Genomic DNA, 13471 nt, shown 5'->3' on the forward strand with positions numbered 1-13471 from the left:
TAGACACCTAAATATGTGACCAGATTTTCAAAAGAGATCAGTTCCCTTTAGGCCTTCTAAAAATGACCTGACTTTCAAAAGTGTTCAATATTGAGCAGCTTCCATTGAGTGGAATTTTCAAAAACACCTGAGTGATTTAGGAGCACAAGTCCCATTGGAAATCAATGGGACTTGTGCTGCTAAGTCATCTAGGTGCTTTTGAGAATTGCCACACTAATCTTAATGGGAACTCCTGGGCACTGAGCACTTTTAAAAATCTGACCCTACATATTGTAGGCCAAATTCTGCTCTCAATTACACAGGTGTCACTCCTCTACATGGTAAATCTAAATCCATGTATCTAACAAAGCGATGGCTTCCCCAGTCCTCCTCCTGCTCAGCTCCTTCAAGAGCCTGTCAACAAAAAGCCTATCACAAAGTGATCACTCCATATCTGACCTCCCAGTCCTTGTTATTACAGGAAACCTGCACATCACCTTCAAAAGATGAGCCTGGAAACTTAAATTCATAATTTGGGACACCAAAAGCCATGGTATTAACAGAGACACTGGTTTCATGGCTTATTACAACAATTTGTAACACACCCTGCTGCTTTCTATCCTCCTTTATCCTATCACTGCAGTAGTGATAATTGCCCACGTCATTTTAAGTTGTTTCCTACAACATATGTGAACCACTTATGCTTAATAATCTGTCTCAGCTTGTATTTGGCCTGGACATTATGGTTCCCTTCTCTAGACCTAAGGAAGAGCCCTGTGAAGCTCAAAAGCTTGTCCTTTCCATCAACAGAAGTTGGTCAAATGAAAGATATCACGTCACCCACTTGCAACCAATATGGCTACAACAACACTGCAAACAACAAATGTGAATGCCATTGTGCAAGGAGCTGCAATCCTTGTCCTAAAGACCGCAAACTAGTGTCAAACCCCTGTGCACTAGAACTGCACCAATTTTACTACACACAGGTCCCTCTACACCGGCTGGGGAAGGAACAATACATGGGCTCACAGTCACTGCAGTGGGGTGATTACTCTGGAATCTAATGATGAGCATGTAAATATCAAGACTGCTAACTAATTAGCTACAATATCCAGTTATTCCGGATTTTTGTGGCTTGTAGGCAGAATTTGAGTAGAGTAGTTCTCCCTTTTACAGTCTGACCTTTGAATACAGTTGAACAGATTTAGTAGCAAGACACCATTTCTCCATGATGACAATGGTGGGATGGGGAAGGGAAGGTTGGGGAAACATTCTGCTGAAACAAAAAGGAGGAAAACCTCATGGCTTATGTATGTTTCTTTCCTAACACTGTGTTTCTTGTTCACAGTTTAGCTGTTGGAATAGCATTTTTCAGCTTTGCTTCTCATTCCTATATGCTGAATCTAAATATAATCAAAAGTAACTAACTAAATATAATCAAAAGTATCCTTTGAGGGCACCATGTAAATGTAGAGAAGAGAAAGACACCTCTTGATTTTATGTTAAGAGCATCAATAAGAACTGGGGAAACAAATCAGAACTATTATTAAAAACTAATCCTTAATTTGGGTTTTAGGTATCCCTTTCTTAATGTTCAACAGAACATAAAGGTTCGTTTTCATAGCAATTGCTGACTGCATGCAGGTTCAGAATAACAGAATTCTGCTAAAAGCCAGTGGCAATAAGCATTCATAGCCCCAGGAAAAGGCTCACCCTGATGGCAAAGGTCAGATTTCTGCAGGCAGAGAGCCTGTCTATATATATGAATGTTCCTGGGACATCTTTGTCTGATATGGTCCCATGAGGATGACACAGGCTCCACAATGTCCCCTCTGCCTAAGGGATGGCCCTATAGCCACCCTGATCAGTTTGGGGTCATTTGACTTGTGTTGTTCCAGTTCCTGTTGATTTTACTCTGAACCTGGGGAACAATCATTGGAACCTTTGTGGAGCTGTTGCTGAAGGCTTAAATTAAGACTCTTCTGCTATTGGGAGTATTTAATAGGTAAACAAGATATTTATAAGAGTTGCTATATTAACAGATATAGCTAGCTATCAAATAGAGTTCTTGTCTAAGAAATGACATACTGAACATATCAGTAGTTTACATAGCAGAATGTTGACGTAAAAGTATCAAACACTGAAGTGACAAAAAGACTGCTACGCTAATGAATATATCATATCATTATTTGTCTATTTATGTTGTGTGTATTTTTTAAAGAGAATTATACTTATGAGTTCTATTTGTAACCGATGCACTGCATGCCCAAATATTTGGGATAATGTATGGAAAACATCTGCATTTAATTATATTATAGTCTTCTTATACAGACAATGGGAATTGAATTAAGGAATATTTTGAAACCCCCACAGAGATATAAAAGTATTAACAGCTGCACAAGAACTTTAGTGTTACAGTGTTTGAAAATGTTTTGTTTTACAGATCAACAGTCTGACACATCATAAATATCAATCATACTATCTAAAATATGTAAAAATGGAAGGAAAATTAAAACCTGCATTTTGAAAATGCAGAAACATTCACAGCATTTTAGAAGGTGCAGACTCTATTCTTTTGTTTTCCAAACCAATGTAAACATATAGCATGTTGGCACAGAAAATACATCTTGTACAATGCCATTAAGCAAAGAACTGCAAAGGGCTTATTATGACAGAATAGCCTCAGCAAGCTTTTTATAGGATCCTTATATTGCCACCATGGTGTACCAAAAGCAGACTGAATAATTCAGACGGAATAAATTAGCAGTTTGTTTTTCATTCTTTACAAAAACAAGCACTAAACTATTCTTGTGAAAACATTAGGGGATATAACATGAGCTCTGAGTGTCTGTCCTGAAGAATTAGATGTAGATTGGATTTTCTTTCTGGATGCTTACTGGTTTCAAATGCCACATCTCTTCTATGTCAGTACCAGTTCTGCAGTTAGTTTTCAATCTCCCAGTGATTGAAGCACATTCAAAGGCAGTTAGCACAGCAGGGGGGTAGACTTTCTCTCAGAATGTAACTATATCACTCAACAGCAGCCGCATGCAATAAGGGATCTAATGTTTTCTTTTCTCTTCTCCCTCACCCCCTTAATGTCTCCCTGCATTCTTGGATGCCAGTCACCTCACCAACAACCTGGGGCAAGAGGCACCAAGTCTCCATCACCAGCCCCTTAACATACTCTATGGTGTAGACAAAGTCAAGTCTACACTTCACCGATTGTCAGGAAAAGAGGTTCAGCTAAAGCTTGTTTTCTAAGTGAACACTTTCTTTTAAAATATTTCACATTTTTATTTGAAGGATTTTAAAATAGATATATTTAACCTTGGCAACCACCCAAAGAAAATGGTCTGATATAATACTTATCTACCTCCTCCCAAAAGAAAAAGAACTCTGAAGACCTTAATGTAAGTGCAGTATATACTGTATGTGAGAGAGAGAGCCATGATTGTCAAATTAAACTCAGAATTAATATTAGACTTATTAATAATACTGCACAAGTTCCCCTGATATTGTGAAATATTAACAAGTACATATATCAGGACTGCTAGCATTGGGAGATACTGGTTCTTGACACCACAGGGTCCATCTAAATTGGAAAACTATACACTTAGCACCTTTGAGCCTTTCCAATGAATCATGCAGCTGAATAGGCTTTTCGGGTTATGATATATACCTTGCTAAGCGACAGCCTGATTAACAACCAAGTGAGGCAGAATTGTGGGGTAGGAGATTAGAACAAACTTCTCTGACTCACCAGTTTTTCGAAGTGGAAAATCATCCTTGGCATCCTGTGCTCCTGGTAAAGTGTATTTGTATGATGGAGAGGCCCCGCTCAGGGGTGGAGAGCTTTGATCCAGTGAGGTATGGTGGGCAGCCCTGTAGCAGACACAGAGAGGTCACGAATTAGCAGTAAGTGAGGTGACCAACAGTAACCATCTACACATGTTGTCCACATGTCTCAGCTGTGTTTATGTTCTTACTCCTCCAAGTGTGCACAAACCACAGGCTCATGTAACCAATTTCACTTTTACAGTAAGTTATGGAACTGCTCAGGATTCCCAAGAATGCCCTTTTTCACTTATCATAAAAGTCACAAAGGATAAGAGTCATGTTGCCCCACAGGGATCTGTACCAGATCAGGGAATTGAACATTTTAGGTTGTTGCGTTTTTTTAAACTGTACCAGCTGAAGCAAAGCCATTTGATTCCTGTTTATTAAATACAAATATAAATTTAAAGTGGCCTTTACTCTGCAGTTATCACTTTTTGTAGGGCAATTACCCAATATTTTGAAGAGGAGGTGTTACTCCGCTGGAAAAATATAGATGAGTTTGCCAGGAGTCGTAAAGGAGAAAGCAAAACCTTGTCTTTAGTTTGGGCAGCAAATGAAACTTCATAACTGCAGTACTTTGCAGCACGTAAAGTTAGTGTCAGCAGTGAAGTCCCACACTGGAGAGCTCTTTCTGACACGTGGGCAATACAAGAAAAACTGTGGGCAGCTCTTTCAAACCATAAATGCCCAAGGGAATTGCATCATTTGGCTCAAGGACAACATAATTTACAGAGCTTTTTTTCTTGTGGGGCCCTTCGTGGAACCTCATATCTACCCATTTTACTCCTGTCCTCTTGGCTGCTGGGCCAGAAATTTTACATAGTTAGTAGAATAGTGCACATTATATAGCACAAACTATTAAGTACAGTACCACCATCGGAAACAATGTAATTACATATTAAAACATGTTACCAGGATTCTCAAAGAGTACAATACAGTGAAAACCCCAGAGGGAAATCTTTAATAACTGTTTAAAAAGAACTAACTCCAGATCAAAATGTTTAATCAAGGGACATCTAGGTGTCTTGGTAGATTGCACAACAGACTATCTTGGTAGGAATCTTGGGTTTGCTCCTCAGGTCTCTAAGCCTCTCTTGGGAAGGAGGTGAGACCAGCATGCTCCATATATTTCGCTCTATCCAGGCAGACTCAGGAATGGTGTTGAAGTCTCTTGGAAACATGTCCACTATCCTGTTTGCAGGATTGTTTTATATTGATACAGCTGCTATGATAAGGATGGCAGAAAAGACTGGACTGAAATAGTGAAAAAAGTGACCAGAGGAATGTAAGAGTGTAAACCCTTAGGCTATCTTGCAGCCATTGCAATGCTTAGCAGCATCACTATCTCAGTAACCTGAGAACCTCATCGTTTAGGTCTCTCTCTGAGATCAATGTGCATTCTTGGATACCTAGGGCCAACAATTTCAAAAAGAATGGTGAAAAAAGTTTAGAGATCTTTTACCACTTCTCAATATGCTAGAGAATTATTTCTAAAATTCCACACAACACATTGGACCAAAGAGCAGCATTCTACAATATCTGTTAACTTCATCTTCTACAATATCATGGCTTTGCATTATACCTGAGGCTAAAAGGAGGCTATTTCATTGTCTGAGTCTTAATCTGATAGACTCAAGCACAAAGCCATTCCCAATGGAAAAATAGGTCAGATTTGCAAGATCGCTTGAGGTTTTATATAAATGATATAGCAGAAGAGATTACAGACAATTAAAACTTCAGAAAAGTTGAAAAGAAATCTCCACCCCTCCTAGATCCTCAAATTACATCAGCTTCCCTTTCTGGAAATGGGATGGCTCACCCTGAGTCTATCAATCTGTTATCCATGTTCTCCATGAGCAGGTGAACCACAAGGCCACAGCAAACTTTCATAACCAGGTCTAAAGCCAGAGAAAAATTGCCTAGCATCATTATAAACACTAAACTTGGCCCAGGTTCACAAGCTTTTTAGCCAGCCTGAGTCAGCTTTTGAGTGAACCTGGGAAAATTATGGGTGTGGGTGGAAAACGGATGCATTCACATATTCTGTCTCCAAATGTGACAGTTTTGGCTGAGCTCTGCTTTGAGTTTGATAGGGGATGGTTTGAATGTGAAACTCAAGGTGAGACACTTGGGACCTGAAATAGGAAAAAAAAAATACAAACTCCTGTGAATTGAAACCACTTTGTTTTGAAAAGCTCTAAGTACATCACTTTGAGTACAGGTTCTCAGTACTACTCCATTCAGTTAGAAGTGTTTTTATTTTGTTTCTTTATTAATGTTCTTGGGAGAATTTTTACTTTGGCCTGGAGACAGGTTCTCAATATCCCTGTTGGCGAGGAATTCGGGTGCCCACCCTTAGCAAGTATATCGGTGAGACATGAACACATCTTAACATAGAACATACGTGTACCAGAGCTTGGGGTGGCGGCTCGTGGAATGATTCTTCCCATTAGTTGGAGAGTCTTTTGTTGCTGATTTACTCAACAGGAACTCTTGAAGTTTCTGCTTCACTTCTGTGCTTGCCACTGCCCCTAAAACACATAAAGATTGAAAGCTCTTCCCATTCTCCACAACACCAGGGGGGAAAACAAAAACAAAAAAGAGCCAACAGCTTGTGGAAAGTGATGGAAAATAGTAGGAGCCCTGGTGGAAATCATAGTCAAACTGGGACAGAGTCTAAATTAAATGTTCACTCTGCAGGACACTTCTCTTTCAGGGCCTGATCCAAAAGCCCATTGAAGTTAATGGGAGCATTTAAGTTGACTTCAGTGGGCTTTGAATCAGGCCCTTTCTCCTGTGAATCCTTTCCAGGTACAGAACCAACTCTTAAATATCCCCAAATCATTAGGAAAAAGAAATGCTGACAGAAATAAAATATGGTCTGAGTCCCTTTGAGTTTGAGTTACCCACAGATAATATCTTCACTGAACTAAAGCAATGCTAATAGCCCCTCAAACCTGTCCTCTGCCTACTGCACTGACCCCTAACAGAATGCTGCATGACGCCTCAGAGCTAAGTCTTTATTTTCAAGGCACTTACTGACCTAGGCTTGCGATCCTAAAAGATCACCTAATGATAAGGCCTGTGGTTGACAATTTTGCTCTTGACACAATGGAACTTTCCACAGTAAGAGTGAAGCTCATTTGTGCTAGAGACAGCTTCTTGTGGGCCAGTTGGGACAGCAGAACAAACTGCCCCAAGGTATGGGAACTCACCCACCACGTTCCATTTCAAGTGCAAGCCATACTTTTTCAACCTGAAAAATAAGAGCCTGAATAGAAGAGAGGAAATCTTTTGAAAACACAATTTCAGAGACAAATTTTGCCTTCAAACACTTGTGTGCAGTTTCCACTAACGCGATGGGAGTTCCAATGAGTCTTTAGTTTTTAAAACCAAAAACATATTATAGATGCTCCTGCTAAACTGGTACTATTTTCCTTATAACTAAAAAAGGCTGAGGAATGTAAATCCTGTGGGCATGGTATGCAGATCTCTTCTGGTTTGCTCTTTGTGCTCCTTCAGCTGCACCAGCAGTAATATCTCCTTAGAGCAATTCCATTTTGAATCACTTTACATTTTTGATACCCTGGAACAATCTGGTTTTAAACTGACCTTACTGAGGGAATTATTTGTATCTGTCTCCCTCTAGTGAGCATCACATTCCAGCAATGTTCTTTCTATCATTTGCCTTAAAGCCACACTGGAGCTGGAAACAGAACTCTTGGGTACATCTCAGGAAGCTACATCAGCAACACTGATATGCCCGTCTGAAAAGAACTAGTGATGTAGCTAGACCAGATGTGCTCACTTGAAATACTCTTAAATGCTATACTAAGTTTTCCATCTTGAAATAATGTTCAAATGAATTTCTTTGCCAGCAAGCACCCTGCTCTTTGGTAGTGCACTCCGCATGAGGTAATAAAGAAACTATCTGAGAGAGAAGATCTCAAACGAAGCTTTGTGCTTTCAAACTACATAACATTATATTTTTAAAAAGGCAAGGTAGGTATCTGAGAGGAAGATATATAACCATGGTGCAACCCCCCACATCTGCATAAACTAACAGTGTGGCTGAGCCGATGTAACAGGTGAATCTGCATTTTTGCAGGCACACCACTTACTCCTGTGGCTGAATATTTAACGTTGAATAGGACCACACTTATTAGCCTTGCTCCTGGCCATTACCCATTGCAGGGGGCGGGGGAAGGACATAAAATCTTTTTATCCTGAGTCCTGGTACCGTGGCTCTTACTTTCTCGGCCTCTCTCTTTGCCTCTGAGGGGAGGAAGTTGCTGTTCCCTGCGATGTCTCTCTAGTTCCTGCTCTTGCCTCTGCTGCTCCAGTTTCTGCTCCTTTTCAAGGAGTTCTTGCTGTTGTTTAATGGCGAGGAGTTCCTGTTGTAACTTGCAAAGAATAAAAGACATGAGCAAATGCAGTCTGCACCGCTGTCCAGGTCAGTGTTGGCCAAAATAACCCACTTCAATAGCTGATATAAGAGCTTTCATCTGTGCTCATATTACTCCGTAACCCACTTTTCTATTCTTTCAAGTGGAATATTGTGTTATCAGCTGCCACTAAAATCAGCTCTAATATCACAAAGTAGCTGGCTGCATTGGTTTTGCTTCTTTTCTTTTGCCAAGTGTGGGTATAACCTGCACATTATTGTCACTCTCTACCAATGCAGCATCAGACTCGAGATGCTATTCTCAACTGGATTTGTCAGTCGCATCATAGAAGGGCTCACCACATTAGCAGAGCAGCAGTCTAAGATATTTCAGAAAGAAAAAGAAAAAAAACAAGACCATAATCTCTCAGTCAAAAAATCTACTTCAGTGTTTCTTCCATGACAGGTTTAATCCCATAAATCAGTTTGTTTCATATTCTGTGAGGTAGCCTAGAGAAGGGCAAAGTGCCAAACTTGCAGCACCTGTCCCCATTTTTGCAAATATCAAAAGGCAGGAGGCCTGTCTATGTGATTTGCGGACACAGACTCAAGCAGGTGCAAAAAAAAGAAAAAAACAGTCACATATACTAGGCAGATCAAAATCGCTCCTACAAAAAAGGCAGCCATATGGAGGCCTGACTGAAAATTTGGTTAAAAATGTGGACTTTGATTGACTGAGAAGGTCTCATCTGAATGAGACAGAGTATTCTATTCTAATTCAGAGTGCCTTGATTTTCTGCCTGTATAGTACAACACTGCAATAGCCTCTACCAATTATGCTTGACCATCTTTTTTTAATAGCCAAATGTTATCACCATCAAATCCAGTGTGGGTTTCCATCACTTCTCTATACCATGCACATGGACAACAATAATCACTCAAACAACATCTTTAAATCACAGTAAAACTTCCAGGAGAGGAGCACACCCTTTGCAGTATTCAGCTGAGAATATTTAGCTTACTGTGGAGGAGCCCCAAGATAAATGAAAGATTTTGCTACCTTTATGTGCTCCTGGAGCTGGGCCTGGTGCTGTCGGGTCAAGTTTTCATGCTGTTTCTGAAACTCCGCAATCAGAAGTTGTTTCTGAATTTGCTGCTGCTGCTGGATCAGAAGTAGCTCCTGCTGGAGCTGCTTTTCACGCATAATTGGGTCCACCATGGGAACCATCATCCTGAGATCTGTTCGCAAGTCCAGTGGTGTGATGGGCTCCAATCCCACAGGAACCTCTGACTTTACATCCACTATAAAATAACAACAACAAAAGGAAAATATATAAATGAATGCAGATAAAAATGAATTTATGCTGCATATTGGGGAGAACTAATTTAATTTCACCCCAAATTCCTTCAATTTATCAAAAAGAAAAGGAGTACTTGTGGCACCTTAGAGACTAACCAATTTATTTGAGCATGAGCGATGAAGTGAGCTGTAGCTCACGAAAGCTCATGCTCAAATAAATTGGTTAGTCTCTAAGGTGCCACAAGTACTCCTTTTCTTTTTGCGAATACAGACTAACACGGCTGTTACTCTGAAACCTGTCAATTTATCAAGTTAGCAAAATGCCTGTCATTGTAAGCCATATGCAAAATCTAGTAATTTCCACTAGCAATCTAACACATTCACACACCATCCTATTACTTTCCTCCCATTTTTTAAAGAAATCTCCCCCTCAGGAATAATGAGAAACCCAGCTCCTACAAAACATTGCACAACAGGTCAGAACTTGCCAGTTTGCAAACTTAGCATTATTTAGTTTAATTGGTGAGATATTACTGGGTATGCAGTGTTGTGTAACAATACACATTTAGTATACTTGTGGTATTTGGCATAAGTTGAAAGCCCTGGAGTTGTAAGAGTTCTTATTTTCAGTGGAGAAGGCTTACATTCAGACTGACTGCATATGATTTTACACCTTTACAGATATTCTGCATTATGAAGTGAGAGCCATGAATGTGCTACGCACAGAGGAAGACGCACAGGATTATATGGGACAATATTGGGAAAAATATATTTTTAAAGTGTTAAATAATGAACACTCACATGCTTACAGGAGATAGAATGTGGCACATACAATGCATTACTCATCAGAGAATGAAAAGATCTTGCTAAAAAGACTGTTTTAAGTCATCCTCAGTAATGGAATAAACTGCTAACACAACATCGAACCAGGTAATGAAGAATCCCTTGATCTTTCATTCTCTGAATTCAATCCAAAGATATATACAAACTTAACGATTTTCACTATGCTACACAGCAGAGCCATTTGGGTTTTCATACCAACTGAGGGGAGTAGAACACAGATCTATCTGTTCCAAAAAGGCAGAAGCACCCACCACTTGTGCTAAAAGAGAATCTCCATTGGTAGTTAGCAGTATAGGGTCTGAGCAGTTCTCACTGAGCAGAGTCTGAGCAGTGTTTCGATTCATTAAAGGGGAATTATACACAAACACACTAGTTCACTGCAACTATTTCTACTGAAAAAAAATTTAGTGGATATAAATACAGTGTCTCAAAATGACGAGCTGCACATACTTCTATACATATTTTCTCTCATGTTTTATTTACCTTTATTGTTCCCTTGGTTCGAAACAAAGAAGAGAAGGACAGAATACAGTAGAAACATTCCAACACATAGTAGTAGTGTGCTGGCTGTGACAGCTAAAACTCACAGCCAACATCTTCAGCTGAGTTCTAAGCATATGCTAAAATCTGTTGGGTATACTTTGGCATTTGACACATGCGAAATAAAAAATAAACTTTTTTTTTTAAAGAAGACATGAGACACCAAATCTTTCCCTTTTTATTATATTCTCTTTGTCAATAAACTGGTAACATCAAACATTTAGTTTTACTCCTTGAAACAGTGCTTGTAAACCTCAAAGTATAATTTGACTTCTTAACCTGCTATCCCAACAGAATGATTATGCCTAACTGCTTGCTTTTGTTCTGAGACTAATCACTAAATTGTAAAAAATCACCCTTAACTTACAAAAACTACTCTTGATTATAAATAATTGCCCCAGACCAAGAGAAAGCAGCAGTCAAGAACCCAGCCTTTCATCCAAATTATTCAGCTGCAATCCACATTCCATTTGTCTAGACTAAATATAGCAGCGTTTATAGAAGAAATCAATAGTGCTTCCAGAGAGCAGAGCAGAGACATGAATATTTCATCAAACTCAGAGAGAAACGGCAATCAGCAAACTGACAGTTCTGTGTAGGTTGACTGGCCCTCCAGATAAGTCCCTGTTACTTGGACAATGGCTCATCGCCTGCAAGTCACAATCTTATCATAGGCACTGTTCTATTTTTAACATTACTTGTGTTGTAGGTGACAAAGGCTTATGATGTTTAAAGTGGAGAGATGGATTTTCATACATCTTCTGTGACAGGATAATAAGCCTCACCAGGGGCAATAATAGTAACTAGAGCTGTGGAAACCCTGCGGGGTTCAGTTTGCAATAGTGTTTGCAAACTGAACCCTGCAGTTTGGTTTGCAGGCACTGGCTACAAACCAACCCCTGCATGTTTGCCTGGTGATTCAAGACTGATTATAAATCGTACCTCCCAGAAGCATCCCACCTCTCTATCCCCAGAAAACCCCTATCTGGTTAGGGTGAGAAAGTGAATAGATTTTCTAACAATGGAAACTTCCCTCTCTTAATCAGCAAAATGTAGCAAACCTGAAACTCACGCTCACTTTGAAGGGATTCAAATTCTTGCTGCAAAGAATTCACACAGCTCTAATATTAGCTGCATACTGGTAGCTCCACTTCAGCAAGTTCAAATTACCATCCTCACTAGTGGGGAGAAAATCAACGAGTGGGTATTCAGAAATAGAGACTGTGTAAATCAGTACACAATATTTACAGTGGTCATTGTTAAAGAGTCAATATTTTCCTATAAATTCGCATGATCCTGGAGACAATGCAGATATTTCCTGTCAAAAGTATTGGTAGCAATTGTGTTATCTCGGATTCTGCTGTGCAGTAACTATTGGTACAGTGATATTGACTTTTTAATGGCAACCACTGTACTGAGACCGCATCCCTGGTAACAGCTAACCTCATCAACCAAAACCTCAGAAATGATTCTGAACAAAATGTACATGAAACCATTAATTAAACAGACTGCTATGGTGCTGGCTGTTGTATAGTCTTGGGCCATTTTCATTATGGTTATTTCCTACCAATTCATGAGGATGACATAGAGGGAGCCAATCAGCGTAAAAGTGGAATAATGGCGTTCAAGTGTATAAGAGCTTTGACATATTATGGTTGAGGTTCCTTTCCCCCCACCATTTTCATTTTAGAAAGATCAAAGAAGGCACAAAAATGTTTATTCTGATCACACTTCATGTGTTATGCACAGCCACATCACAGTAGAACACGTGTGTTTTTCAAGTGCACACAAGGTGCCTTAATTTTCAGTGTTTGCAACATGTGCACAGCTGAACTAGGAGTGGGAATTTTTAAACATCCCAAGAAACAATGGGTTCAGGTCTCCCATCTGAGGACTTACCAAAATCATTGGCTGAAGGAGTGGGAAGATGGGCATAAAGAAAACAGTAAGCTTTGACATCCTGCTGTCTGCTGATGAGACAACTAAAGATGTTACTCTAAGCTCCAGCGATTCAGGAACTATGCCAAAATGTTAGAGGAACAAACACTCAGCAAGTTGCAAAAACAAGTATATTTGTTTCCCTTAAGAGCTTCTTTTGCCTTAATCTTAAAATATAACAGCACAAGGGTCACAAAAGGGTCTCTATACAGGCTGCATTCAGTATATGGGCCTTACGGCAATGTTTTTGACACACTAAGGAAAATATTAGCAACACCTGCAAAACAGCATGGTCCACATGGAGCTTGCATATCCATGTATAACAATACAGAAGGTCTGATTTTAACTGACTGAGGCTTTGGTTCTTGAAGCCACTCTTACACATGGGCATCAGTGGAGGAGCACAGCTCCTTTGTTGAAGGATGCCATTTCAAGCTGTTTCCAGTGACTCATAGTTTAAATTTCCGCTGACTGGCCTATTCAAAGATCAGGGTCTTACTCACCATTTTTGTAAGAAAACATCAGGAAAAAACAACAATCAGTGGCATTGACCACCATTTTCTCACAAACGGGACAATCTTCCCATCCTTTGGCAATTACCTTCCTTGGTACACAATTATGTCATTTTTAAATACAGGAACTTTCAC

The 13471-nt window shown here is 39.7% G+C and overlaps 1 protein-coding gene across 2 annotated transcripts in view; it reads right to left on the reverse strand.

Annotated features, from left to right (window-relative positions):
* Positions 1-13471, reverse strand: part of HDAC9 (histone deacetylase 9) — a 547732-nt gene that overhangs the window by 263220 nt on the left and 271041 nt on the right. Inside the window, exons 3-6 of one of the 2 annotated variants that reach the window (XM_077811396.1) lie at positions 9264-9505; positions 8072-8222; positions 6224-6350; positions 3743-3864 (exon numbers count right to left, since the gene is read on the reverse strand). In XM_077811396.1, coding sequence (XP_077667522.1) covers positions 3743-3864; positions 6224-6350; positions 8072-8222; positions 9264-9505 — 642 coding nt within the window. The remainder of the gene's footprint in view (positions 1-3742; positions 3865-6223; positions 6351-8071; positions 8223-9263; positions 9506-13471) is intronic. The other variant, XM_077811397.1, reaches the window with a different exon arrangement.

The sequence above is a fragment of the Eretmochelys imbricata genome, chromosome 2, assembly GCF_965152235.1.
Source record: "Eretmochelys imbricata isolate rEreImb1 chromosome 2, rEreImb1.hap1, whole genome shotgun sequence".
Lineage (NCBI taxonomy): Eukaryota > Metazoa > Chordata > Testudines > Cheloniidae > Eretmochelys > Eretmochelys imbricata.